Here is a 24,434-nt window from a genome sequence, read left to right as displayed (position 1 = left end):
TCTCCTCTCTCTCCCTCTCTGTCTCTCTCTCTCCCTTTCCCTCTCCTCTCTAAAAATAAATAAATAAATAAAGAAAAAAGAAAAATTAAAAAAAATAAAAATAAAAATTGTTCAGACTTAAATATAAGTAAAACGGAAATAATGTAAGTTATTTATTCTTTCTCTGCAGACCGGTACCAAATGGCCCACAGACCAGTACCAGTCCATGGCCCGGGGGTTGGGGACCACTGATCTAAAACAATAGAGAATTGTTGCTGCCCTTTGGTCAGATTATCTCTGTACCTCAGGGTATTTTGTTGTTGCTGTTTTGTAGGTGAGAAGAGGGGAGATAGCGAGGCAGACTCCCGCATGCACCCCGACCAGATCCACCCAGTAACCCCATCTGGGGCCAATGCTCTGATGCACTCCAATGAAGCTATCCTCAGCGCCCAGGGCCACACTCAATCCAATTGAGCTACAGGCTATGGGAGAAGAAAAGGGAGAGGATGGGAGAGGGAGGAGGAGAGAAGCAGATGGTTGCCTCTCCTGTGCGCCGTGACCAGGAATTGAGCCCAGAACGTCCATATGCCAGACCAATATTTACTGAGCCACCGGCCAGGGCCCCTCAGGGTTTTTAAAGTAAACTTTCTGCCAAGGTCAGAGTTGCTCCATGGAAATGTTATCCTACCACTTTGTCTTTGCTTTTGTGTTCCCAGCGCCTGAGCATGGGAAGGTAAGGGTGGGGGAAAAAGTGGCAAACAGATCACAACTCAAATCATATATCATTCTCAGGATAGATCATCTTGGCCCCCATATGCCCAGGCAACTGAGGTTATGTCTAAAAAAGATATGCATATTCATGCCTGTCCAATGAGCAGCTCTACCAAGCAAGGTGGAGTATCGCCATTTTATTCCCATCATGAACACACTTTAGCCAAAATCGGTTACAATGTAGTGTGTTAAGGGAGAAAATAATATATATTTCAGGCATTAGAAAAAAAAAACCTAGGTTATACCAAAATCATTACCTTCGGAAGAAAAGATAAGTGAGTTTTATTTCCTCTATGTGCATTTCTGAAAATTTATAAAGTTAAATTACAAATTGACTACCAAGAACACAATTATCCTTTTGTGATCAGATACAAATAACTGTCATAAAATAAAATGAAAATTTTAACTTTTCTAAGATTTTACACAAAGCTGCCTTCCTATCTGATCTGCAGCATCACTGGGCTTGAGAGGAGAGAGAAAAAGAATGCTAGAAATCCAACTTTCATTATTGAACAGGAACTTTTTGGGGAGGAAGTGCCACTCTGAGTCCCTGGAGGCAACCACCAGCTGCTTGTAATCTGTTAGAGACTGAGTATTTTATGCCTCCAATTCATAAATGGAAGCCCTAACCCCCAATGCAACTGAATTTGGAGGTGTGACTATTAGGAGGTAATCAAGGTTAAACAAGGTCATAAGGATGGGGTCCTAGTCCTATAGGATTAGTGTCCTTATAAGAAGAGACACCAGAGAACCCTCTCTTTCTCTTTCCCTTTCTCCCGCCCCCTCTTTCTCTCACTCACTCTCCCTCCTTCTCTTTTTTCTCTCTCTCTCCACAAAGAAAAAGCTATTTGAAAACATAACAAGAAGATAGCTGTCCGCAAGCCAGAAAGAGAGCTCTCACCAGAAACCAAATCAGCTGGTACGTTGATCTTGGACTCCCAGTTCCAGGACTGTAAGAAACAAATATTTGTTGTCTAAGCCCCCCAGTGTGTAGTATTTGGTTATGGCAGCCAGAGCAGACTAGTTCCTGACCCTCCAGACGTCCTGTGCCAGGCCCCCTCAGTACCCAGTACCTCTGGAATCCATGCAGTACCGTGTTCTGTCCTGAAGCTGGACCCACGTTCAAAGGCCTCGAGAACTGAGCTGTGAACCAGAGGAAGATCTCACAAAATCACAACGATCCTCAAAAGCCATACTGCATAATGTTTCATTCAGGGTGAACCGAGACCCTCATATTTGGCTTGACAATGTCAGCCCTAATTGTTGAGTCATCAAGGTTCAAAGAGCAAGAGTCCCTGTAATTGATAACAAAGGACTGGTCCCATGGCCAAGTCACTTCTGTTTGCTCTCCATCACGTACTATGTCACAAAGTATAGCACAGATCGCAGTAAGCAGGTATCACACATGTCACAACCAAATGAGTTCATCAAAAATGCCTTTATTTTCACACTGGACAGTCAGGATAAAATTTCACATTAGATGTCCCTTTTTGCAAACTCCTGCTTTAACTAATACTTCCAGGTTTTCTAGTAGTAAAAAAAATTTTTTAAAGGTATCAAATTTCAACTCCCTTGCAAATTAGTTTTTATTCACTGCTCACACTGATTTTTCTTTTGCTACATAGCCAAATAAACTAATGTGTTTAAAAAAAAAAAAAATTACTGAATTTATTGCGGTGACACTGGTTAATAAAATGACACACGTTTCAGGTGTACCATTCTATATAACACATCACCTGTAGTTCATCACCCCCAGTCATCTCCCTCCACCACCATCTATACCCCCTGTACCCTCTCCCACCTCCCTCTCCCTCTCTCATTCCTGCAGTCCCTACACCAGGGGTCCCCAAACTTTTTACACAGGGGGCCAGTTCACTGTCCCTCAGACCGTTGGAGGGCCGGACTATAAAAAAACTATGAATAAATCCCTATGCGTACTGCACATATCTTATTTTAAAGTAAAAAAACAAAACAAGAACAAATACAATATTTAAAATAAAGAACAAGTAAATTTAAATCAACAAACTGACCAGTATTTCAATGGGAACTATGCTCCTCTCACTGACCACCAATGAAAGAGGTGCCCCTTCCGGAAGTACAGCGGGGGCCGGATAAATGGCCTCAGGGGGCCGCAGTTTGGGGACCCCTGCCCTACACTGTTGTTTGTGTCTATAAGCTGTTTTTCTTTTCTTTGCAAATTCAAGTTGTTGTTTTTTTTCATTCAGTTCTATATCATTTAAATAACTTTCAGGAAAGTTTCAGTTACTTTGTTTTAGCTACTAGAATGCAGTCCTTCTCAAATCACAAATCATTTCAGCTAAGTCCCAGCTGGCAGGAAAAAATTCAGGGGGTTCGGACTCGACCGCTGAGATTGTCGAGTGCGCGTCATCCCTCATGAGCTGCGTGGCCCTGTCTCAGGAAAGGTAATCTCAGTTTCATGGGCAGTTAACACAGGGGCGACAGTAATGAGGCTCTGCCTGGCTTTACAGTGGTGATGGGACGCACCAAGCCTCACATTCTTCCTTGGTTTCAAAGCGGTTGGCATTGCCCCCACAGCTGCCGTACCAGAATGGTTGGCAAGCCCGCTCCTCCTTGTTATAGTACCATTTCAGGGTGTAATCCTGGCATTCGCCTTTCAGTGGATCCATGGAACAAGGACCTGCCACAGAACACATGCAGAGAGTTGAATGTCCAGTCTGAGCGTAACAGGCAAGGAGCAATGGTTTGGGTCATAGACCTGGAAAGGAATCCTAGCCTCACTACCAACTGACCTTGAGCTAGTAACTTAACCTTTCTTAGCCGCAGGTGCCTAAAGCATAAAAGCAATCTTTTCTTTAGAAAATAACCTTCATCAAAAGTTTGTTGTAAGGCGTCACCTAACACGTGTGAAAGGTGTGATAGAGTTACAGCGATTATTTTGCACAGTACCTACCACTGGGCAGACGCGCCAAACAGTGTATAAATGAGGGAGGGAATGGATCTCTCTGATACTGACAACTCTCTACTTGCTTTAATATATTCACTTCGCTCTTTTTACAAACCGTCTCAATCCCTTGCTTAATCCCAAAGCCTTTTAAAAGCCTAAGTAAATCCAGTTTATTTATTATTTCTTGTACCTTGACACTTGTCCAAGAAGTTACTATATTTATTAAAATAAAAACAAGATGTTCCTGGAAAAGCAAAAAGCATTGGGAGTCAACAAGTTACAATGGAATACAATCTGGATACACTGAATTTTAAATCAGACGTTAGTTTTTCCAGGTGTCCTTGCTTCAGGTCAGCCCCACAACACAGAACACTGGTTACCTCCCGTTTCCCCTGCGCCTTGCAATCACTCTTTTAAAAAAAAAAGAAGACATTGTCTTCAGACAGCAAGAGTTAAAGTTTGTGCTCTGTTCCCAGCAAGCTGCCTGCTCACCTCCCCTGAGTATGGTTGGCATTGACTAGTTTTTTGAAGGAGTGACCAGATGCACTGGACCCAAGGGGATGAGATACACTCTCAGCGGGGCAAAGGCTGGTCCTCCACCTTGAACAGGCACATGGGAATTGGCCTGCTGCATGACTGACTGTGGGAGGGTGTGAGAATGCAGGCACTGAGGGCCCAGAAGAAGGAGCCAGGGTAAATGTGCCTCCAAAGATGTATCCGAGTCAACAGAAGAACACTCTGGTGGTGAACTTTGGACTGTCTTCTGTACGTTCAACAAATAGATTTGGGGTTCACCAATCAGCTGGCACCAACCGCTACCATTCCAAACTGATGAGCCAAGGACCTGTTTGAATAGATCATTACTTTTCCCAGTGATACTTGGCGGCATTTGTGTTTAGAAGCCCCACCCTTGCCTTTAATCTGGGAGACAATGAAACAGGGCTGCTTCTCCTACATTATTTTTCTGGAGCAGCTCTGTTAAATAGAACTTCCTGCAATGGGGGGAAATGTGCTATATCCACACTGTCCAACACAGTAGCCATTGCCTAAGTGGCTACTGGGTGTTTAAAATATGGCTACTGCCTAACCAGGTGGTGGCGCAGTGGATAGAGTGTCGGACTGGGATGCCGAGGACCCAGGTTCGAGACCCCGAGGTTGCCAGCTTGAGCACAGGCTCATCTGGTTTGAGCAAAAGCCCACCAGCTTGAACCCAAGGTTGCTGGCTCCAACAAGGGGCTACTCGGTCTGCTGAAGGCCCATGGTCAAGCATATATGAGAAAGCAATCAATGAACAACTAAGGTGTTGCAACACGCAATGAAAAACTAATGATTGATGCTTCTCATCTCTCTCCGTTCCTGTCTGTCTGTCCCTGTCTATCCGTCTCTCTGACTCACTCTCTGTCTCTGTAAAAAAAAATATATATATGGCTACTGCAACCAAGGAACGGGATTTTCAGTTTTATTTCATTTTAAATTTAAATAGCTGTTGTGGCTAGTAGTTGGTCAGCACAGCTGTAGGTAAGGAAATCCTCAATGCTTTAAACTACTTATCACAAAGGTATTCTGTGCACCCTAAAGAGGCCTCAGAGTCTTCGGTTTCCTTTTATAGGTGTGATATGACATTGAGGGGCAAACAAGTTTTCACCCAACCAATTATTGCTGGTCCCTAATTTTACATTTGCATTATTTTTACCATGAGCGTTTGTTACATTTTTGCCTTGTTGGAAGAATTCTGCAGCAGCAGTCGGTTTTACTCAAGTCCATGGAATCGAGGAATGAAGAAAAGGGGGAGAGAAAGAAAAGAGCTGGATGGGAATGAAGAACAGCTACAGTGGAACTGCTTTTTGCCTGGGCTGGTTCGCTCTCTTGGTATATATGTCTCAGGATGTAGCCCTGCTTGGAGGAGAAAACCAAAATATAGCTCCGTGTGTTTGAGAGAGAACACTGAAATTGAAAATTAAACCAAGGTCAGGCTGGCTTCTACGACAAGAGATGACATTTAATTCTTCACAAGTCGGTGCATGAAAAGTTGCAGGTACTGTGGCAGAATTTGGTTTAAGAGATAGGGGTGCAATGGAGGCTGTAAAAATGAGGACTGTGTGGGGGCCAGACGTTATGTAGAAGTGAAACTTGACCTGAGTATTAAAAGATGAGCAGATGTGATCCAAGTGGACACTGTGGAGAGGATGCAAATGGACAGGTGAGCAAAGCAATGGCACGGAGACTTGGAATCAGTAACAGGGCAGAAGGGGCAGCTGCAAATAGCACGAAAGACATGTAAGAAAGTGGCAACCAGTAGGCCCCACAGGACAGTGCAAGGTCTAATCACTGAGGCCTGTGTGCCTGATCCAGGCAGCTAAACATTAGCTTATAAACCACTGGGAAATAAAGAAGAAGAGAAATGACATGACCAGATTTCCATCTTAGAGATGGTAATTTGGCGTTCAGAATGGAACTGGAAAGAAGACAAACTGGAAGGAATGAGACCCGTTAGATGACACTGCCATTACAGTCAAGGTGAAAGGCAAGGTATTGAGACGGAAGAGTGTGGAAAAGAGATGGAGCTGAGAGCTGCCAAAGTGAAAGTCACATCAAGGTGTGGTCACCAGCTGGAGGCAGGAGGCGACGAGGGGAGACTGCTAGTGAGGTTCGGGTTTTGGCTTTCTATTCCTGGGCCAACGGCGGTTTATTTCAGTAAAGGAATAAAGGAGGAGAAGGTGTAAGTAGGAAAGATGAGTACAGCTTGTTTAAGTGACTTTGTCTGAGATGACGGTGGGCATGAGCAATGGTGCCATCTGGTGGGTAGCTCGTTGAATACACTGGTCTGCAGCCAAGGATACAGTTCAAGATGGAAGCTATGGATTTGAAGTCATCAGTCCAGGGGGCTAGCTGGAGTCACAGCAGGAAAGCTCGCCCCAGTAGTAGGTAGAGAGTCCTCAGAGGACTGAAGATAGGTCATTGGGGAAAGCATTGCGGGTTTACCATGAAATTAATGAAGCCTGAGCTTCAGGGGCCCTCATTTGCATAAACCTCTTCTAAATAAATATTCACTTTTGAATTGAATGTTACTAAGTTCATATTCTTTTCTTAAAGAGGAACTCTAAATTGTGTAAATTTCAGGTTCCATGAAACCTGGATCTCTCTGTGTGTGGGGGTGGAGAGGGCTGGGGAGAGGAGCCCACAAAGATGGACTGCTCGGAAGTAGAGCAAAGTAAGAATATCTCCGAAGCCGAGAGTTTGAAGAGAAAGGGAACAGCCCAAAGCGGCCACATCCCAAGGAGCTCAAGTCACTGAGGGCTGAAGGAGCCCTTTGGGTTTTTTTATTTTTGACATTTTGGAACAGTTGAAGACGAGGGACAGCTCTTTTCTCGGACTGGAGGGCAGGAAGATAGTGTGCAGCAATACATGAAGTTGTATGAGGTTGCACTTTGCCACATATGTTTCTTTTGAAAGCAAAAAAAAAATAAGGGCACCTGCTAGGGAAAGAGACACAGGGGAAGAAGTTGGAGGAGGCGGTGAAGGTGGAGAGTAGCCTTGGAATACAATGGAGAGGGACTGGCCAGAGCCTAGTCGCAGAGTGGGAGAGAAATTTTGGGGATCTTCAGGCCTCAGTTTTTGTCTGTGGATAGAATCAGATTAGATGACCAGTAAGCTCTCCTCCATCTCTTTCACATTGAATTTGTGGAAAAGGATGCCTCAGAGCTGTGGTTCTCACTCTTGGCCACTCTGTGGAATTACTGGAGAAGTGCCCCCACCCAGGGATTCTGATTGAGTTGGTCTGGGATAAGATCTAGGCATTGAGAATTTTTAAGGATTTGTAGGAGATCCTAATTTACAGTCAAGACTGATAATCACTGCCTTAGTAAGATTACCTTGGCCTATCCTGTACTGAAAATAGAAGAATTAACAAGGTAAGTTCCGCTATGCTTAGTTTTCAGCCTAAGGGGGTAAAATGTTACTGTCCTTGCCGGGAGTGTCCATTCCTCTGTCTATCTGGTTTCGTTATTTCCTTTGGACATTTGTTCGCTTTGGAATCTAAGAGGTAGAACATATCAGCATCTTAATATCTACCTTGGCTTGCACATTTCCTATGTGGCAAACATAAATTAACAAGTTTTATTCTCAAAACAACCCTAAGAGATGGGTATTTACACAATCCCCACTTTAGAGAGTCACAGAGATGTTAAATAATTTTCCCATGGCCACTTAGCTAGTGGTCCCAGATGGAGAACTATCTAAGACACACTCAAAACCTCTGGTCAGTTGTTTCTCATTTAATCAAAAGCAGGACTGACCATACCATTCACTAGAAACTCTTCCAGCCTTCTTTTCCCTGCATTTTAAAAACTTCAGAATCAGCCCTGGCCGGTTGGCTCAGTGGTAGAGCATTGGCCTGGTGTGCAGAAGTCCCGGGTTCGATTCCCGGCCAGGGCACACAGGAGAAGCGCCCATCTGCTTCTCCACCCCTCCCCCTCTCCTCTCTGTCTCTCTCTTCCCCTCCCACAGTCAAGGCTCCATTGGAGCAAAAGTTGGCCCGGGTGCTGAGGATGGCTCCATGGCCTCTGCCTCAGGCGCTAGAATGGCTCTGGTTGCAACAGAGTGACGCCCCAGATGGGCAGAGCATTGCCCCCTGGTGGGCATGCTGGGTGGATCCCGGTCGGGCGCATGTGGGAGTTTGTCTGACTGCCTCCCCGTTTCCAACTTCAGAAAAATACAAAAAAAAAAAAAACCCTTCAGAGTCAAATACCTTGAAATCTCTTTCTAATGTGGCCATCATTTTGTTCACACTGTGGAGCTCGTTTAAGAGGCCACATGGCATCTGCGTTACTACATGCTATAATCATAAATCAATGCTACAGTTGTTTTAGATGGACCCAAATGTTTTTGAAACTTGGTCAGAACCTATGTGACCGCTCATAGATGAAGTAGCCTTCTAGAAACCAGTACCTTTTTCCTCAAAGTCAAAAGTATGTTTGCCACTTCTGCACATGACTGTTTCTCCTCAATGAAATACAGACACTTCACAGGGTGTGCCCCATCATACGCCCTGAAATAGCTTCTCCTCAGCTCCAGTTTTACAGTCAGGTGAAAGCTGGCCTTTGTATGTGTTCACAAATTCATTTCTTTAGAGGTATATATGACTTTGTGCATTCGGAAGGAAAGTCTATAAAAGCCAAATCTGCATGCTAACCCAGTACACAGGAATTGTTTTTAAAGATAAAGATTTTAAAGAGTGAATGCAACCCAAGGAACAAGGAATAGTTGGTTTTTACCATAATTTTACCTGAATTCATTTCTTTTCTATTTTTCTTTTGTTTGACAGCTGTTTCTTGTTCATTTTTTTCGGTGGCATATCCATTCCTTTCATAGTTTTCAAGTGCTTCTTGCTGAGTTATAGATGTCATTGTGGCTGTTGTAGTCTCCTCTAGGAAAAAGTCTGTTGCTTCCCGTGCTTCCAAATCATCAGCAAAGCCAGAGATGTCACTCTGGTGCTTGGGCAACCTGTAAAGAAACAATTGATGCCAAACTGCATAACCTAACCACAAGAACTGAGAGGGTCAATTTCCAGTTGATATTACTGGGCTCAATAAGCTTAAGGTCTGGGCATTTCCTAATGACTCCGCTATCACATTAGCTACCTTGTTAGGTTTGCAGGAGTCTTTGGACAAAAATAGCAATAATCGTTTTAGCATTGTTAATTTTACCTCTGGGACATGGGATTAGAAGATAGGGGAGCAGAGTGGGATTAAAAATTTTTATATTTTGTTTTTATACACTTACGTGCTCGCAGAATGTTTTATATTGGTCATGTATTATTACTCTTAAGGAGAGAGAAACCAAACCATATCAGAGTTGTCTAACACAGGAGCATCCTAGCCCCAGTCGTTTCGATCAGATCACGGACTGACACTGCCTGTGACCTTTCTTCAGAGAGACAGTCTCCTACAGGGGACAGAGCTGTGGGACTACCTCAGCTCTGCCCTCAGCCTACCTCTGGAGAAGCTTAAGTGACTGCAGCACAGTGTCCCCGCGGCTCGGGCCCCCACATTCTTCAGTGAGCTCTGGGGGTGGGTACTGGTTTGTCCCACCTAAAAATAAAATTTTTAAAATCAAACCATATCAAATAAAGCATAAAAGAATATAAAACTTAAAATTAAGTAAACATAAAGTAAAATAAAGCATAAAAACAAAATATTATCCATTAACACAAAAATTTAAGACATAAAATCAAATAAAGCATAAAGTAAAACATACAATAAAGCAAAATAAAAAAAACAAAAAATAAAAATGAAATTAAGTAAAACATAAAAACCAAAAAAAAATACATTGAGATAAAGTAAAAAAGATGTAAAATATATTCAAGCAAAGCATAAATTTAAAAAATAAAAGCCAATAGAAAACAAACAAAATAAAAACCTAAAATGCAACCTGACATAATAAAACATAAAAAATAAAGTAAATGGCCCTGGCCGGTTGGCTCAGTGGTAGAGCGTCAGCCTGGCGTGCAGAAGTCCCCGGTTTGATTCCCGGCCAGGGCACACAGGAGAAGCGCCCATCTGCTTCTCCACCCCTCCCCCTCTCCTTCCTCTCTGTCTCTCTCTTCCCCTCCCGCAGCCAAGGCTCCATTGGAGCAAAGATGGCCCAGGCACTGGGGATGGCTCCTTGGCCTCTGCCCCAGGCGCTAGAGTGGCTCTGGTCACGACAGAGCAACGCCCCCTGGTGGGCATGCCAGGTGGATCCCGGTCGGGCGCATGTGGGAGTCTGTCTGACTGTCTCTCCCCGTTTCCAGCTTCAGAAAAATACAAAAAAAAAAAATAAAAAAAATAAAAATAAAGTAAATGAAATTAAAATAGACTGGAAATGTGACTCATTCAGTGTTCTTCTCTCTCAAAGATTCACTAAGCAATCAGCTGTATATTACAAATGTCTCCATCTCCTACATCAAAAAGAAATCTAAGGTTCAGAGTGGTTCACTGACCTTTCTAAGAATATACAGCTCAGTAGTGGTAAAACTAGGACCAGAGTCAAATGCTGCGGCAGTATTTCTAAGATGTCTAGCAGACTCCCTTTTATTCCTTCAGCGTTAAGGGGCCTTCAAGGCTCCTAACAAGATGCCACACCCACACCCACTTATAAACTGAGAAACTCATATCTTCCAGTAAGGAGGGCCAGAAGACCTCACGGATCACAAGGCACCAGGCACATGACTTGTTTTGAATTACACACTGGTGGACAAAGCCTAAGACAAACTCCTGGAAATATGACCAGATAATACCCACCCCCGAATAGGGATACAGCCTTGGTAGTGACTGCTCACAAATTTGGTTCAACAGTTCTGGTTGGAGATGAGGACACTAGAACAGGAGGTGGGGAAGGATTCCTGCCAAGATGCACTGTCAGTGTGCCCCCTAAACCTTCTCTTGGCTTCATCCACCCCACCTGAGGTGGGAGACCCTGGACTTCCTGGCAAGTCCCTGAAATATCATATACTCTTGTGACTCAAAGTGTGCGGTCCGTGGACAGCAGCAGCATCACCTGGGAGTTTACACATCACTTCTGCTCAAACATGCAGCAACTCAAGCCCCAGCTCAGACCTACTGAATTGGAATCCACATTTTAACAAGATCCCAGGAGATGCATGTGCATGTTAAAATTTGAGAAACACTGTCATGAGCCACTGAATTCTAGAGTCTGGCTTACGGGAAATGATAGCAATAACTACGCCTTATATTTGTACAGCTCTGGTGCTTTCAGGCATATTTAAATGTGGGATCAGAAATAAATGAGAATATCGAGGTTAGGTGGAGACCTGAGACCTCCCAACTACCAGCTGAAAGGTTGCAAACAAGAAACTGGCATTAGGCTTGGCACAGTGTCAGGGCAACAGTAGCTCTGGTTTTTTCAGGACAATGGGGTATTATCTAGGAGCTCCCCAGAGGCCGTAGGGTTGCACGCTCCTCAGCAAGGATGAAGGTTCAGTGGGCACTTGCTTGCCCAAATGCCAGGCTTTATAAGCGTTTCTCCCCACCCCAGCCCACCCAGGGCAACCGTAGTGCTCAAGGACTGCTCACTTTTTAGGAGGTTCAGGAAGGCCTGCGTGAAGCCCCGGGCATAGGCCACCTCTTGGTCCGAGATCCCCTCCAGGCGCAGCAGGTGCTGCTCAGAGGGGATGCTAGCCACTCGAGCCAGCTCAGCCAGCTCCTGGGCTCCCACACCAGAGCCCAAGGCTAGCACAAACAGAGCGATGCCCTTGCACTTAGCCTCCAGTGACAGAGTCCTTAGCTTCTCCCGGTCCCAGCTGCTGGTCTCACTGGCCACGACGGCAAAGAGAACCTGTGGCTTCCTGGGCAGCGGGGCTGCCAGGAGCACCTCCTCTACTGCCCACTCCAGGGCGTGGCCCAGGGCCGGAGCTCCCTGCAGGGGCCGGCCCACTACTTCACGGATGTGCCTCTGCATCTGTGTCCGGTGGCCATAGGTGGTCAGAAGGAAATCCTGGAGCACAGGGGGTCGTCCCATTCCCGGCCGGAAGCCTAGAGTCGTGTGCGTCACCAGAGCCACACGCGCCCCGTGGAGGGATGTGGTCGGCTGAGCAGCCACCTCCAGGTTGTCCAGCATGGCGTCCACCAGACTCAACGCGGTACGATACACGTCGGCACCCACGCTGCGGGAGCTGTCCACCACGAATGCCAAGTCCACGTCTACCGCCAGGGGTTCAGGCGTGCCCGACCTGCACTCCGGGGCTGGTTGGCACTTGTCTGGGAAGGAAGGGTGGGAGAAGCCAGAGTTACCATGCATTTCTTTCTTTCCCGTGCAAACATACTTCTAGACTCTCGGTAAGAATACCGCTGCTGAGCACTCTTTGCGTTGTGTTGACAAGGCCAGCAGGTGGGCACAGTAAGGAAACGCTCATCATTCAGGAGAAAGAATTGAGATGATCTGATTCTATATTTAATGTGTTTAACCACTAGACCATATGGCTTCTTCATTTTTAGGTTCACCGACATCTGCCTGGTCAGTCCAGGTCCTACCTCTCATGAGTGTGTAACCTTGAGCCAATTCCTCAGTCTTCCCACTGACCCAGTTTCCTCACATGTCAGACAGAGACAATGATGATAATAATAGTGCCTACCTTGTGAGGTTTAAATTAATAAACGACTTAATATATGTAACTGCTCAGAACAATGACTGGGAAGTAAGAGCTCAAACTCAGTAAATACCAGCGAGGTCTATGCTTCTACAGGATAAGGAAACTGAGACCAAGAGAGACAACATGTCAAGTGAGATGACATGTGGCCCTGGCCGGTGGCTCAGTGGATAGAGCATCAGCCCAGCATATGGACATCCCAGATTCGATTCCCAGTCAGGGCACACAGGAGAAGAGACTATGTGTTTCTCTCCCCCTCCCTCTTCCCCTTCTCTCCTTCTTCCCCTCCTGTAGCCAGTGGCTCTACTGGTTTAAGCATGGCCTTGAGTGCTGAGGATAGCTCAGTTGGTCAGGTGTTAAAACAGCTTGGTACTAGAGCATCAGCCCAAGATGGAGTTGCCAGGTGGATCCTAGTTGGGGCACATGCAGGAGTCTGCCTCACTATCTCCCCTCCTCTCACCTAAGAGAGAGAGAGAGATGAAATGTGAAAAGGAAAGCAGTTCAATTGGAACATACTCTGAAAATGGCAATTACTGCATTTGACTTGACCAAGTTCTCAGGACCAAATCTCCTATGGCAGTGTTAGATCTTGGTGTGGATCAAGAAGAGGAAACAATTAAATCCTCTTTTGATTTAACCAATAGGACTCACTGTAGCCCTAGGTGACATGGGGATGGATGAGAACCCTCCACACATGGGTATGCATGGGTTTTGATGGAAAGTTCGCTCTGGCACAGGCTAGTGAGAGGTGTGGGATAGAGTGATGGAGGCTGCAGACACAGAGACATTGATTGACCTGCCATTACCCCGCTGGTAGTCGATGGTAACCCAGGCCTCAACCCAGGACTGTTGGCTCTTAGTTCAACGCTCTGCCCTTCACCCACTAAGGAAGGAACACAAGCTCAGCCATCTATAGGAGTCTGGCAGGACAGGAAAGTAAGCAGAGCAGGACAGAGGAAAGACAATAAGGAGGGGAAGAAAACATGGGACACCAGCAGACACCCGCCTCATCAAAGGGGGGGGGGGAGATGCAACTCAGCGTTGGCTGACTGTGGCCACATGGGAACCCAACATCTGTGATTCTCCAGACTATTCTGACTTCCTAAGAACTAGTCATCCAGAATTAGTAAGAAATGCCCAGATTCTAAAACCACACATACCAAGGAAATACACATCTGGTCTGCGGACACCAATCAACTCATCTTATTCTAAAGACATGGATCTGATCAGAAATGCTGTCCAGGCTTACCATAGCAAAGAATGCAGCGGGCCATGCGCTCCATGTCCTCCTGGTTCTTTGTCTCCCAGATAAAGAGGTAAAATCTGTTGGTTCCATCCATCTAATCCAAACACATACACAAGTCTGTCATTGACTGAATTAAATTTCGTGCCACGGTGCTTTCCAATTCAGATGAGAAAAACATTAATATGATTTTTAAAGACTATATAAGTATATGAATATATGGATATATATTTATATAATTTGGCATTATCTATTATAGTCATGTATAAGCATTTAGTTCTCTTGTTCTAACCTGGAGGTTGGTCTGTCATTGGTATGGTTACATGAGCTGTGGGTCTTTAGACTCCCAATGTGTGTAAAACTCAACCAATGTCATGTTGTGTTGAAATGAGGGTAGGGAAGTTGAGGGTTCAATCACTTATAAATTCCATAAATCTTTAGTAATTGTTCACAGTATGCAAGATGCAATGGGGGTAGAGTTATAAACATGAACAACGCCTCCTTTTAAGGAGGGAGTCATATAAGTCATATAGCATTAGACTGGAAAGAGGCAGATACCCAAGGGAGTCTTTTCCAGAGAATTTCTGGTATTCAGACTTGAGACATATCAAAACCAGAAGGCAGGAGTGAGGAGGAATCAGGGAACATTTTATAAGAATGGCAAATATGTTTATCATCTTCACTTAACCTTTTCAGTTAGCATTATGTAATAACTGATATCAAGGTTTAAAAGCAAAATACTAATAGTAACAATAATAAATCCAACAAGGTCCATGTGACAAGTGGTTAGATCAGGGGTAAGTCAACCTTTTTATACCTACCGCCCACTTTTGTATCTCTGTTAGTTGTAAAATTTTCTAACCGCCCACCGGTTCCACAGTAATGGTGATTTATAAAGTAGGGAAGTAACTTTACTTTATAAAATTTATAAAGCAGAGTTACAGCAAGTTAAAGCATATAATAATAATTACTTACCAAGTACTTTATGTCGGATTTTCGCTAAGTTTGGCAGACTAAATCTTTATAAAACAACTTACTATAGTTAAATCTATCTTTTTATTTATACTTTGGTTGCTCTGCTACCGCCTACCATGAAAGCTGGAACGCCCACTAGTGGGCGGTAGGGACCAGGTTTACTACCACTGTTCTAACCAATGGCATGTTGATGAATGCCATTTCCAATGCATGCACTACTCTCCATTGCTCCCTTGGCCCTCATCTGCCAGCTAAATGTAGAGGATTCAGATAAAGGCTTTGAGACTAAAGGGTATGATGAGAGCCACTGATGGAAAAAAAAACAGGTCCTGAAATGGCTGCATGCAGCAAACCCCTTGCCTCCCCTCCATACACAATGTCCTACATGCACTTGTGATAAATAATTTTATATATAGTTAACCTTCCCTGACTAATAGACTCTTTGCAGAATTTCCACCTCATGATGAAATTAGAAATGCCTTCAGATTATTTCCCTCAGGAATTGAGGTGTGGTTTACAAAGAGATGGTTATCTAAGCCTAGTCATGTCCAACCTCTGTCAACTCTGTCAAATCACATAAAACATAGCCCCACTAAAGGTCACTTCCTTCATCTCTGTGGCCCAGACCAAGCAAGCTCTGGACCCTGCACATAATAAAGCACATAAAATGTCATACTGGCCCTCAGATAGATAGACAGGCAAGGGTGACCTTGAAAAAGAACTTTCTCTAACATACACTCCATACAGAGCCCTTTACTCTTTCTGTTCAGGACTGCAGCATCTCCCCAACATTCTCTCCGAGTGAGCTTACTTAAAGGAAAGACCCTTGTGGGGAAAGAAACATAGAGAGTTGAACTTTTGTTTATGCTAATAGAATACCAAAGAAAGAAGAAGACAAAAACATGGGAACTTTCCTAAGTCTCCTAAGGATAAAGGCAAAATGCCCTTTCTTGTTCTTCACATGGCAAAAGCAACCTATGTTGTGCTTTTTCCTGACTTAGAAATTCAAATCAACCAAGACTGATTAAGCAGCTACTCTATAAAAGTGTTAACAAGCCATGTGGACACACAAAATTGACATAGCCACACCTTCAAAGAGCTTAAGTGAAATATAGACAGAGCCATTTTCAAGGAAGAGGTCCAATAATATGTTTTAGGAACACAGAAAGGGGAAACTAATTTCCAGGAGAAGGGGTAGAGAGAACCCGATGAAGATAATAGCATCTGGCACTTCTACAAGAACGAGGAGGACATTTACCTGGCAAAGAAGCAGGAGGAAGCACTACAGTATGAAGGAACGGCATGTACAAAGACCCAGAGGTAGGCAGGTTATCCATAGAATTTTCTCAAGGCTCCCACTCTCCAGAGATCAGAAAACACCCACCACCAGTGTGCAGCTACACAGCACATCTGAAAGCCTGAAACTCCTTGCCAGATGGAGGAGGCTGACATGAAGTACAAGTGCAGAGTTGCCAACATTCAACATTCATTCAGATCTACTCCTCATGGTTATCAGCTATGAGTATTTACCAAGCCAAATGGACCTAATTAATCTCCAAGGATTAGAGAAAACATTGGGGCACGCATGTGACACATTGATAGCTTTACTGGAAATCACACGAAAGGAAATTTGGAAGGCTTCTGAAGTCAGTATCTCTGGCAGGATTGCAGGATATGAGGGGGACTAGACTAACCCTAAGAGCATCCATTTTTACCCCAAAGATTGAGGGGAAATGCCACGCTAGGATTTAAATGCGAGGAAACACACAGGTGAAGTGTGTTTTAATATGCAGAATTTGTGCAAATTTTTATGATAGTGTGAAAAATTTCAAACAAATTCAAATATTTCCCCAAGTTTGTACAATGGAAAAAGGTTCATGGGAAAAGCTTATGCAGCACGAATGGATTAGGCATCATGAACCCAGGTCTACCATAATTGGCTATCTGACCTTGAACAAGCCTCTGGCCTCAGTTTTCTCAGCAACAGAGTTTAAGGCTAGGGATTAAGGCTGTTTTCTGTATTTGCCTCATGTTCAGGACACTGTGTTAACTTTTCTAATCTGAGCAGCTGATTAACTGCATGTCCAGATTAAACAGATGCATTTGTCCATCTGTTTTTCTTTGTTGGGAAATGACCAAATTCAAATGAATTGGAATAGCTAAAAAGCCCACATCTTTTTTTAAAACTTTGTTTAGAAAGAATAATTTATTGATCATGCTTAAAATTTTTCCTGTTTCTGAAAAAAAAAATTGTGGGAACAAGTATACAAAAAAAAAAAAAAAAAAATGGAAGTCCACAGGGAACTATAATTCAGTAAAGATCTATCTGTACTTATTTGTTATTAATTAACATTAAATTATTTGGACTTTGAACTCTCCAGTATGGTCCTAGTCACTGATACAGTAGACAAGATAATTTCTGAGAAAGTTCAAGCGGAGAGATAGTGTTGGGAGAAAATCCCAGTGTGAGAAGAGAAAATGGCTTTACAATTCCTTCTGTAAACTCCCATGAGCACCAGACAAGAAAATCTCAAAAACAAAATACCTTAAACACAAACCAAGTGATCTGCTTGAGGTTCAAAGCTTTGCTATATAGCTTGAATCAGCGCCATTGGTAATTCTCTCAACCAACTTCAGTGTCCAGTTGTGGTCTATACGGACAAGTTGGAAGAGGAGGGAGGGAGGGTGCAGCACAGGGATTTACATCATCACACTCTTTTATTTAATATGTAGAAAGACATTTCCTGAAAGGATATGGACAACCCTCAAACCTCAGCCCTCACTATTAGAAAACTCCCCATGGGCCCTGAGCTAGAGAGACCTACAGGGTCTCAGCTGCTGTATTAAGCTGCCAGAGAACATGGGGCAATGTTTATTCCCAGGACCAAGTGGAGGGAGCCTCTTGGCTTAGACAGATGGAAGGAGGAGAAAGGAAACGAGTGCTGGGGAGGAGAATTTGCCCCTGACAGAGGAAGAGCTAAATGAACCCTCAGGAGGGAGAGTTAGATACAATCTGGCATGCAGTTGAGGTAAGGGCTCAGGGAACAGGGAGGAAAAACTGGGAAGGACACAGAAGAGAACAGTCATGTAACCTGTGACTAACCCCAAGAGCCTGAGTCCAGTTTTGGCTCCTGCCATTGGGCACGGTCCCACCAAGACTGCCACGAAGAGGTTGAGTCTTCCTGGACTCCCCAGCAAATACGAGGGGTCAGAATTGTATTGAGAATGTTGGTTGGCAGAGTGGGATTAGGGAACCAGACATAAAGGAAAACCAAGGCCAGGACTATGTCGTTTAACCCTTAGAGTAGTGAGTTTTTTTCATGCTCGCTGATCCCTGGGAGTAAGTTTTTTTTTCTTCAAAAAATGAAATCAGTTCCAATTACAGTTTTACTAACTTAAAATCATGTTTGTTTGAAAACCAATTTATGGAAACGAGAAGAACATACATTTACCTTTTTTTTAATGTCGCTTACAGATGTACGATCATACTCTGGATGGTCAGGAGGCACGAGGACGTACATGAACGTGGGTACTACTCAGAGGGTTAAAACAAGTCGCTTCACCTCTGACCTTCCTTTACCTCCTCCGTAAATGTAGATGATTGTTATTGACTTGTAGGATAGTTGAGATCTTAACCAACACTTGCAAATTTTAACATTCATGGAAACCATCTGGGAATCTTGTTAAAAATGCAGAGCCCAGTTGATTAGATCGGGGGTGAAGCTGGAGATCTGGCATTTCTCACAAATCTGGGTCATGCTAGTACAGCTGGTCCAAGGACCACATTTTGAGTGGTGAGGGGTTAAGATGACAAGCCATGAAAAGCATGTAGCATGATGGTTGGCACTTAATTGACATGGAATCTACCCAATTTAATAAAGTTACTGGGCAAAGGTACACTCTTCAGGACCTTGAGAAGATGGTACTAATACTGACTCACCTGGGGTATGCACATAGAAAGTGTCAGATGTCCCGGTAGGTACTATCTCATCCAATTCCCACAACAAACCTGTGAGTTTATCTCTGCTTTATTGGTGCATACGTTGAGGTCCCAGGACCAAATAACATGTCCAGATAACATAAGGGACAAAGCCCGAGTTTGAAGCTTCATTACCTAATTCCTCCCTTGGTTGCTGATCCTGGCTTTAGGGCAGTAACCATCCAACAGAAAACAGCAGCCCCCAATGCCTCAGCGAGGTGGTGTCCACAGCCTATGAATGGGCCTCTCTGGACAACCCAATAGTTTCTTTAAAAAAAAAAAGAAGAATGTCCTGCAATTTTTCTGAATTCTGAAATTATAACAAAAAAATTTTTTTAAATCTCTTTGGTCTTCCTCTTAATACAGGGGTGAGCAAAAGTAGGTTTACAGTTGCAATATAAATAAATAGTACAATAATTAATAAATAATAATACAAATATAAGTTGTTTCATGTAGTCACAACTGTAAACCTACTTTGGCCACCACTGTATTTTCATCTTCTAAAGTTGATTTTTTTTTTTTTTGTCTTCTTAACAGTCAGAAATCAAAATCCACTTTGTTGTTGTTTTTTTGTGTGTGTGTGGTTTTTTTTTCATTTTTCCGAAGCTGGAAACGGGGAGGCAGTCAGACAGACTCCCGCATGCGCCCGACCAGGATCCACCCAGCACGCCCACCAGGGAGCGATGCTCTGCCCATCTGGGGCATCGCTCTGTTGTGACCAGAGCCACTCCAGCGCCTGAGGCAGAGGCCATGGAGCCATCCCCAGTGCCCAGGCCATCCTTGCTCCAATGGAGCCTCGCTGCAGGAGGGGAAGAGAGAGACAGAGAGGAAGGAGAGGGGGAGGAGTGGAGAAGCAAATGGGCACCTCTCCTGTGTGCCCTGGCCGGGAATCGGACCCGGGTCTTTGTTGTTTTTTAAAAGAGCAATATATAGAAATAGAAATGTGGCCAGTTCAAAAGTCTATCTCATAGTATTATTATAAAGATAAAATGAATTAATTATTGGAAAGAACTTGGAGCTTCTAAATTCTCTTTCTCTTTCTGACTTCTGAATTAAAATTCTATTGCTAATGGGAATTTCAACCTTAAGCAAGTTATTTAACTTCTCTGTCTCGGTTTCATCACCTGAAAAGTGAGTCCATGTTAAGAGTTATCTCATTGGGTGGTTGTAAGAATTGAGTAAATCAATAAGCGGTTAGATCTTAGTACAGAGCCTGGCTCATAAACGTTTTCATAGGTATTATTTTAAGGTAACATATGCTAGATTTTTTATAAAGAAAAATAAGCCTGACCAGGCATGTCGGCCTGGGACGCTAAGGACCCAGGTTTGAAACCCAGAGGTTGCAGGCTTGAGTGCGGGCTCATCCAGCTTGAATGTGGGATCACTGGTTTGAGTGTGGGATCATAGACATGACTCCATGGCCACTGGCTTGAAGCCCAAGGTTGCTGGCTTGAGCCCAAAGTCACTGATTTGGCTGGAGTCCCCTGGTCAAGGCACATATGAAAAAGCAATCAATGAACAACTAAGGTGCCACAACTATGATTTAATGCTTCTCATCTCTCTCCCTTTCTGTCTGTCCCTTCTCTCTCTCTCTCTCTCTCTCTCTCTCTCTCTCTCTCTCTCTCACACACACACACACACACACAGAATTAAATTTAAAATCTGGCACACAACTTGCATTTTTCATATAATCCTCTGGTTTATAACTTTTAAAAAATTGGGTGAATAAAGTCATGTTTTAAGACACAAGGCATTTGGACAGTTCTAGACAATAGGATTAGGCACAAATAGTCCAAATGCTATGCTATAATACGGTTTTATTTAGGACTGAGAGGACTTAATAGATGGTTTAAAAAATCTTTTCAATATTCTCATAGCCTCCAAGCATGTTTAAATGAACTGAGAAAACAGGGTATCTGTTTATATAATTGTTTCAAACTGAATAACCATCATTTTCCCACAAGCATTTGGGTATTGTTCTGAAAAAATAAAATAACATAGAGGTGAAAACAAAATTCGCCACAGATAGTTGAAGAAAGTCCCCAGGCAGAAAATTCAGAAGAAAAATCACAGGTTATTCACACTCTCCTAACTGGATTTCCCTAAAGATAGAGGAGGGTAGATAAGGGCTGCAATATGCCCAGTTGTGAAGAAATGAAGATTTTTTTCTGTAAGACTCCGAAAGGGGGTTGTCATATTTATGGATTCTCTCCTTGCTAATCTTACCAGAAATGAGGTCATGTATTCCATTTGAGCTGGCAAGCGCCATGTAACATCCTTTCTAAATTGTTAAATTTAAGAACAGGGTTATCTCCCAGCAGCCTGGTACAAGAATAGGTCCAAGAAATGGAGAGGAGAGCAGATAGCAATGACAGAACTTGAAGTTCAAGTATATTTAAGCTGGCGAGTTCTTTTCACATAGCATTACATCCTTTTCCTCAGAACCCAAGGCAACAAAGGCAGCAAGAACATCTTGGCAAAGGATCATCTCTACATTGGATCCAAACACGGTCTTCCCGGGACCTCCTCTCAGAGAGCAACACTGATGAACATTTGGGAGATGTAACTTTATCCTGAGTATCATTCTCCAATGGTTTAGGAAAACGCCTTCCTGAAAATAGATAATTACGCCTGGCAGGAAGCCTAGATAATGGCTAGTTGTGACTCTCTCTATTTTAGAGCTAAGAAAGATGAAGAGACTTTTCCAAAGGCACCCAGTTATTGATGTAAGAGCCAAAGCCAAAAGCTATGTCTCTCGTTTAAACCATCAGTTGTGTTTATATTCTGCCTTTATTAATCCATTCAGGAGGTGATTGAGCGCTGCCCCCACCTCCACTAATCTATCCTTGTCCAGACATCCTGCTAGGCAGAGGGATGTCACCTCAACAACAAATTCACCCTCTGCATTTTAACTTCGTTTTTCAAAGCCCAAAATATTTTGTCCAACCTTCCCAACAGTTTGCAAGCTGTCACAATTTTATCTTTTGAGTCTTAGAAGCATATTCATAGCTGTACCAAAATCTTACAGCTACCACCTCTGCTGCACCCTCAATCTTCAAAGAAAATTAAGTGGTCTAGCCCAGCTAAACTCAATAGCAATTAGGTTGAACGATATGACATTTCCATACTGCCAGTCAGAAAAAGTTGAATATTGTCAATGTCACAAGGCTGAACCTTCCAACTCCTGGTGGGTCCACACTGCTGAGGTCTGGGCAGAATCTAGGACTGACTGAGTTGTTTGGCACTGAAGCAGGAGCCATTTCCCTAACTCTGACCAGCAAAAAATTAAAAATGGAACTGCCTTATGACCCAACAATTTCACTTCTGGGAATATATCCAAAGAAACTCAGCACACTAATTTGAAAGAATGTGCACTCCTATGTTCACTGCAGCATTATTGACAATAGCCAAGATTTAGAAGTAGCCCAAGTGCCCATTAGCAGATGAGTGGATTAAAAATCTGTGGTACGTTTACACAGTGGAATACGACTCGGCCACAAAAAAAAGGAAATATTACCTTTTGTGATAGCATGGATGGACCTGGAGAGTATTATGCTAAGTGAAATAAGCCAGTCAGAGAAAGACAAGTACCATATGATTTCAAGTGTATGTGGAATCTAACAAACAAAATAAACTAACCAGTGAAGTATAAACAGACTCATAGATACAGAGAACAGACTGAAGCTGTCAGAGAGGTGGGGGGTTGGTTGCTGAATAAGAAAGGTGAAGAGATTAAGCAAACAAACAAACAAACAAACAAGCAAACTCAGACACAGAAAACCGTATGGTGATTACTAGAGGGAAAGGGGGTGAGGGGGTATAAAAGAACGTTAAGGGGGGATAGATGGTGATAGAGACTTGACTTGGGGTGGTAGACCTACAATGCAACATACAGATGATGTATTATAGAATTGTACACCTGAAACCTGTATAATTTTATTAACCAGTCTCATCCCAATAAATTCAGTAAAATAAATAAATAAAATAAAAATAAATAAAAGCAGGCCCTGGCCGGTTGGCTCAGCGGTAGAGCGTCGGCCTGGCGTGTGGGGGTTCGATTCCCGGCCAGGAAACATAGGAGAAGCGCCCATTTGCTTCTCCACCCCCTCCCCCTCCTTCCTCTCTGTCTCTCTCTTCCCCTCCCGCAGCCAAGGCTCCATTGGAGCAAGGATGGCCCAGGCGCTGGGGATGGCTCCTTGGCCTCTGCCCCAGGCGCTAGAGTGGCTCTGGTTACGGCAGAGTGACACCCTGGAGGGGCAGAGCGTCGCCCCTGGTGGGCGTGCCGGGTGGATCCCGGTCGGGTGCATGCGGGAGTCTGTCTGACTGTCTCTCCCCATTTCCAGCTTCAGAAAAAAAAAAAAATACAAAAATAAATAAATAAATAAATAAAAGCAAAAAAGAGAGCATAGCTTTTCATTTTGATAAATCATAGCAGATATTTCATAAGAATGTGTTACATGGGCCCTGGCTGGTTGGCTCAGTGTAGAGCGTCAGTCCATTGTATGGAAGTCCCGGGTTCAATTCCCAGACAGGGCACATAGGAGAAGAGCCCATCTGCTTCTCTACCATTCCCCCTCTCCTTTCTCTCTATCTCTCTCTTCCTTTCCTGCAGCCAAGGCTCCATTGAAGCAAAGTTGGCCCAGGCACTGAGGATGGCTCCATGGCCTCCACCTCAGGCATTAAAATGGCTCCAGCAGCAACAGAGCAATGCCCCAGATGGGCAGGGCATTGCCCCCTGGTAGGCATGCAGGGTAGATCCCGGTCAGGCGCATGCAAGGGTCTATCTGACTGCCTCCCCGCTTCTAAGTTTGGAAAAAATACAGAAAAAAAAAAAGAATGTGTTACATGGGTTTTGGTTAGAAGAGTAAAGCCTTGAAACTGGTAAATAAATTGTGTAATATATACATACGAGAATACTTCAGAATAGCAGTTAAAATAAAAAAGCAGGTTACCCATATATACACCATGAATACATGGATGAACAAAAAGAACAGACACGATGTTGAGTGAAACAAGCCAGATACAAAGGAGCAATACTATAGGATTCCATTTATTTGAAGGTCCAGAACAGGTCAGACTAGTTGATTATAATAGAAGCCAGAAGAGCAGTGACTTTAGGGAATGTACAGTATGGGAAGAGACATGAAAAAAACTTATAGGATGCTGAAAATGTTCAGTATCTCAAAACATGTCTTGGAGGTTTAAACCATCTCTCTATATAAAAATCCATCCATCTGTACACTTAAAATTAATGCACCTTATCCATTTTCCTATATAGATAGGTATGTTATACCCTAAATGAAAAAAATAATTACATGCTATGGACCCCCCCCCCCCACCATGATACAATTAAGAATAGTGGCTACACATAGGCTCTGAAGGCAAACAATATCAATCTGTCACTAACTAGATACTT

General features: G+C 43.5%; 1 protein-coding gene across 1 annotated transcript in view; it reads right to left on the bottom strand.

Moving 5' to 3' along the window:
• Positions 1-2,949: 2,949 nt before the first annotated feature.
• LOC136382012 (collagen alpha-4(VI) chain-like) overlaps positions 2,950-24,434 on the bottom strand; it is a 121,580-nt gene continuing 100,095 nt past the window's right edge. The window contains exons 34-38 of the mRNA XM_066350804.1: positions 14,071-14,161; positions 11,749-12,432; positions 9,669-9,765; positions 8,961-9,178; positions 2,950-3,409 (exon numbers count right to left, since the gene is read on the bottom strand). Coding sequence (XP_066206901.1) covers positions 3,234-3,409; positions 8,961-9,178; positions 9,669-9,765; positions 11,749-12,432; positions 14,071-14,161 — 1,266 coding nt within the window. The 3' untranslated portion in view covers positions 2,950-3,233. The remainder of the gene's footprint in view (positions 3,410-8,960; positions 9,179-9,668; positions 9,766-11,748; positions 12,433-14,070; positions 14,162-24,434) is intronic.

Source organism: Saccopteryx leptura, chromosome 10 (genome assembly GCF_036850995.1).
Source record: "Saccopteryx leptura isolate mSacLep1 chromosome 10, mSacLep1_pri_phased_curated, whole genome shotgun sequence".
In the NCBI taxonomy this organism is placed as follows: Eukaryota; Metazoa; Chordata; class Mammalia; order Chiroptera; family Emballonuridae; genus Saccopteryx; species Saccopteryx leptura.
The sequence above is the reverse complement of the archived record's forward strand: the minus strand, read 5'-3'. Positions and strand labels throughout refer to the sequence as shown.